Below are 4630 nucleotides of genomic sequence, written 5' to 3' on the forward strand. Positions count from 1 at the left end.
ACTGTCTGCTTTTTATATTTTTAGTAGTGTGTCACACAAACAGCAAATATTGTCAGAAAGGTAAGAAATCTTTGGGGGTGCTTTGATTCATTTTGGGGGTGCTGAAACACCCCCCCAAAATGGGCTAAAATCGCCCCTGCTATGACCGTACATCCTCATGATGGTTTGATCTTTTCAGGTTATAGCAGCTGATGAGGAACAACAAATGACATAATTCACCTGCATTTGCATTTATTTAAACAGAACTGGAAGAAAATGTGGGAATTTTGAAGTGCACAGAAGAGCCACACAGCTCTGCAGTGTATCACAGAATGGGCGGGGACACAGAAACACTGACTTTTCAGCATAACTGTGATTAGCAGCACATTAGCAGCCCCATGCATATGCACATTGACATTTTATTTTAGTCGTTTTTATTTTATTTTGTGTGATTACGGTGCCAGCGTTCCCTATAAACTATGCAAAGTGGTTACAACTCTTGCATTGTGCATACTGCTTGTTGGTGTATAATTACACCCTTTGCAATACCTACACTTAACACACAAAGCATACAATGCAAACACCCTGGGCCAGCACTGAGTGATGTGACTCCGTCACTTCCCTGCTGCCCTGTTATGTTTCAGGTTTTGTGCTTTGCAAGCTACTGGATTTCCTTTGTGATCAGTTAACTATGTATCTATGCCCATGTGGCGCACATGGCGCACACTGACATATGCGCACCGATTACCGACTAACTGGATAATCCCATTACCAGACACATAATTACAGAGTCTACAGCTGCGAGCAGTGACCGCGAATATGAATATGAGGGCAGAGGTCACGCCGATCGGGCCACAGACGTGCATACGACTGCAGTATCGTTCTGTCTGGTCATCTGATTGCTGTGACTGAAGGGTGTCGGCTCCTTTAAGAAAACGGAACTGAAGCCTCGGCTTTTGACGCTGCTCAGGATGTGGGCAGGAAACGCCATGCAAGAGCAGTGAAGCGATCACGCTTCACGGCCGCCGTTGCACAATACAGCGCTATCAAAAATGTGTCTTAATTGAGCCCGCTGATGCCCGGGAGCGGCCATTCTCCCCGGATCCGTGCTCCGCGGCCCTTACAGCGCACGAGAGGGCGATTTGCCGGCGTGGGATTTGAATCCTATCCAAGCCAGAGGGCACTCTTCTCAGCCTGCTCGGCTTGAAAACATCGGGGCTGGCCAGCGGGTGGCAGAGAGAGGAGGCTTCGTCGCGGAAAAGGAGGTGTCTGCCTTTTCTTTTTTAAGAATATATATACATATACCTCTCCGCGGCCATGAGGGAGTACAAAGTGGTTGTTTTGGGGTCGGGCGGAGTCGGCAAATCCGCGCTCACGGTCCAGTTCGTGACGGGCTCCTTCATCGAAAAGTACGACCCCACCATAGAGGATTTCTACAGGAAGGAGATCGAGGTGGACTCGTCCCCGTCTGTGCTGGAGATCCTGGACACGGCGGGGACCGAGCAGTTCGCCTCCATGCGAGACCTGTACATCAAGAACGGCCAGGGCTTTATTCTGGTCTACAGCCTGGTGAACCAGCAGAGCTTTCAGGACATCAAGCCCATGAGAGACCAGATCATCCGAGTAAAGAGGTACGAGAGGGTACCCATGATCCTGGTGGGAAACAAGGTGGACCTGGAGGGGGAGAGAGAGGTGTCTTCCGGGGAGGGCAAGGCTCTGGCCCAAGAGTGGAACTGCCCGTTTATGGAAACTTCAGCCAAAAATAAAGGATCAGTCGACGAACTGTTTGCAGAGATAGTCAGACAGATGAACTATACAAATGTCCCCAGCGGTGGAGACAAGTGCTGTTCATGTGTCGTGCTCTAAAAGACAAACAAACAAACAAACAGAAACTGTGCATCCGGGCTGTTTGAGCTTTCAAAGTTGTCCTGCAGGCTTTCTTTTTTGTTTTGTTTTTGCAAAAGTATTCTCTCTCCTCACACTGTTGTCTTATTGTTGCACACAAACACACACAGACACACACACAAAATCCACGACAACAATCAAATATGTATCATATTCTGGAAAAGTGTTTACATGAAAAAGTACTTGAATGTTTGGGGATTTTTTTATAGCTTTGTATATGACACTTCTCTGGAAATGTGCCTCAGTGGGGATGTCTTATTGTGAAACCTAAGAGACACGTGATTTCTGGTTATTTTTGTGTTTTTTCTTCTTTTCAGTTGTACTGTTTATATCTTCTGGGCTAGGGTCTTCTGTCTTGGAGACTGGTTGTTCTTGTGTTTTGGGGCTACTACACCAAATCCCTAGGCTTAAATGGGATTGTTTACCTTTAGGGTCTTTTGGAAGGCCTGAAAGTGTAAAAAAAAAAATAAAAAACACAAATCTGATTAAATTATCAGTCACCGCTCAAGCCTTGGACAGGTTGCTCGAATCAATGTCACGTTATCTCTCCAGACAGTAAAGCGTGATCCCAGAGGCACAGACCCACCCGCTAATACTGAAGCCGTGGACTGTGGTGGAGTTCTTTTGCCAGCAATTTTTTATTTGTTTTCTCCCCCCCCTGTCTCTGGTTTGGTGAAAATGGATTTATCGTGGAACTTGCACTTAGCTGACGGTGTCCCTCCCCAGTGTGCACAAACAAGGACCTTAGTGCATTGCTGTCGCTGCATGGGGGACGCCGTGACCCCGTGTCAAGTGCCTTCCTAAGAAATCTGTGACTGTGCCAACTCATGAGCCCTACTTCCTCTGCAGTGAGTCATGATGGCAATCAGAACTTTTCTAGCAGTTTTCAATTTACAGTCTAGTTTCACTTGTGCTGAGAATGGGAGGCGCTTCTTCCTACTTGACTGTAAGGAAGCTTCGCTTGTCCTCGACCTGCTGTCCAAAGGGTCAGATTCAGGCCGTTTCTTGAGGTACTACTCCAAGAAGAACAACAGAATAACTTTACCTACTGCAATTCTGGTTCAGTGAATGGAAGCCATGTCTGTATGTATTATCTAGCTGTTTTGTTTAGTTTTTTTCCCTTTCTAAAATGTGACATTCTTTGACTTACCATAATTGTATTTCTCTCTTTGGACAAATCTGCCAATCCAGCTGTCAGTTTGGAAGACTTGTAATACAAAACAGATTTTACGTAACGCTGTGTGCTGTGCCCGTCTGTGCTGAGGATATGTATATGCGTTATACTTTCGGGGTGTTTTCAATTTGACTCTCACTGTAAACAACTTTAGGGCTGAAACAGGTAGTTGATTAATCCATAAGCAACCGACTGATAATCACAAATCACTGATAACATATGAACTGTGTAGTGGTGCACGGAAATGGGTATAGGATGAGCTGTAAAATAAATAAGAACATGATGCTATGATTTGCTAATCATTTAAAAAAAAAAAGTAAATTAAAAGTAAAGCAAAGACAAGTGAAACAGAATTTGAATTTTATGTGGATAAAGCAATAATTTTCCACTTGGAATTTGATGCCAGCTGGTTACAAAAAAGTTGTGACTGTGTTGCATCACCTCTTTCTTTTCTTTTTCTTTTTTAACACTTTTAAGTGTTTGGCAACCAGAGAAGACAAAATGTTTCATCGTGCTTGCTTGATATGAGAATTAAGCAGTTAAGTGCCAACTTTGTCATATATTATTTTATATGCTGCCAGATGTTTTGTCTGGACTAAAGGAAGGCCAGGTTTGGCATCCATACTCCTACCACAATCACTGGTGATGGATTTCAGAACATGTTTCTGAGCTCACGCGGTCGCTTCTGCTGCAGAATGTTCTGTATTAAAATGCAGTGCCTCCTGCGGGCCTGAAAATAACAGCCATTCAATAATTGTTTCCAACACTGACGCACGTGCAGACGTTTCTTTTTTTTCCAGATTCTCAGAGTCTTTTAGCAACGCACAGCTTTTCCAGTTTTTTGTTGTTTCTATCACTTAACTAACACACACACAAACAAACGTACATACATACATATATATACGTATAATTACGTGCAACATTTTAGAACTTGTCTTTGTACTATTTGCACATATAACAGTGTTTAAATGATTTGCAAATGAGTGCATTGTGCTTTTATTTACATTTTACAGCAATTTAAAAAGGAACTCGCAGTGACCGTGGGATTCAGTGGGATGTGCAAAGGGGATATCTTTCAGTTTTGTTGCTTTGTGTTGGTCACACAAAGCAAGTGATTTAAGGATGTCAGTGAATCTGTCAAGCATATTTTTCAGTGCTTTTGGATTTTTATACATATCAATAAAATATTGATTTACAGTATAAACAATCATTAGCTGCACCTCTTAAGCTTTTCTACTATTATTTTCCATGTTAAACAACTGTAACCTTTCTTTGTATTTATACAATGTGTGATTATGTATTTTATTAGGTACACTTTACAAGGATTAGGATGGGCCCTCTTTTACTTTCAGAACAGCTTTAATTCTCCATGGCAAAAAACTTCTCGAACCATTGCTCAGAGATGGTCCATGTTGACATGAGAGCATCACACAGTTGCTGCAGATTTGTCGGCTGCACATCAATATTGTGGATCTTTTGTTCTGGAAGACAGTGAGCACTTTTTGTGTCAGTATCCAACCTAAATCAACCATACATGCTCAAGACTGACATTTGGTAAGTCTTTCTCAGTCT

General features: G+C 43.0%; 1 protein-coding gene across 1 annotated transcript; it reads left to right on the forward strand.

Moving 5' to 3' along the window:
- On the forward strand, positions 1 to 3935 carry LOC146648192 (ras-related protein Rap-2b-like). Its single transcript, XM_085389026.1, has one exon. The coding sequence runs from the start codon at positions 1297 to 1299 to the stop codon at positions 1843 to 1845; it is 549 nt and encodes a 182-aa protein (XP_085245152.1). The 5' UTR covers positions 1 to 1296; the 3' UTR covers positions 1846 to 3935.
- Positions 3936 to 4630: the final 695 nt, after the last annotated feature.

This window comes from Rhamphochromis longiceps, linkage group LG18 (genome assembly GCF_057381845.1).
Source record: "Rhamphochromis longiceps isolate RC_006_pf linkage group LG18, R_longiceps_female_GT1.1, whole genome shotgun sequence".
Taxonomy (NCBI): Eukaryota; Metazoa; Chordata; class Actinopteri; order Cichliformes; family Cichlidae; genus Rhamphochromis; species Rhamphochromis longiceps.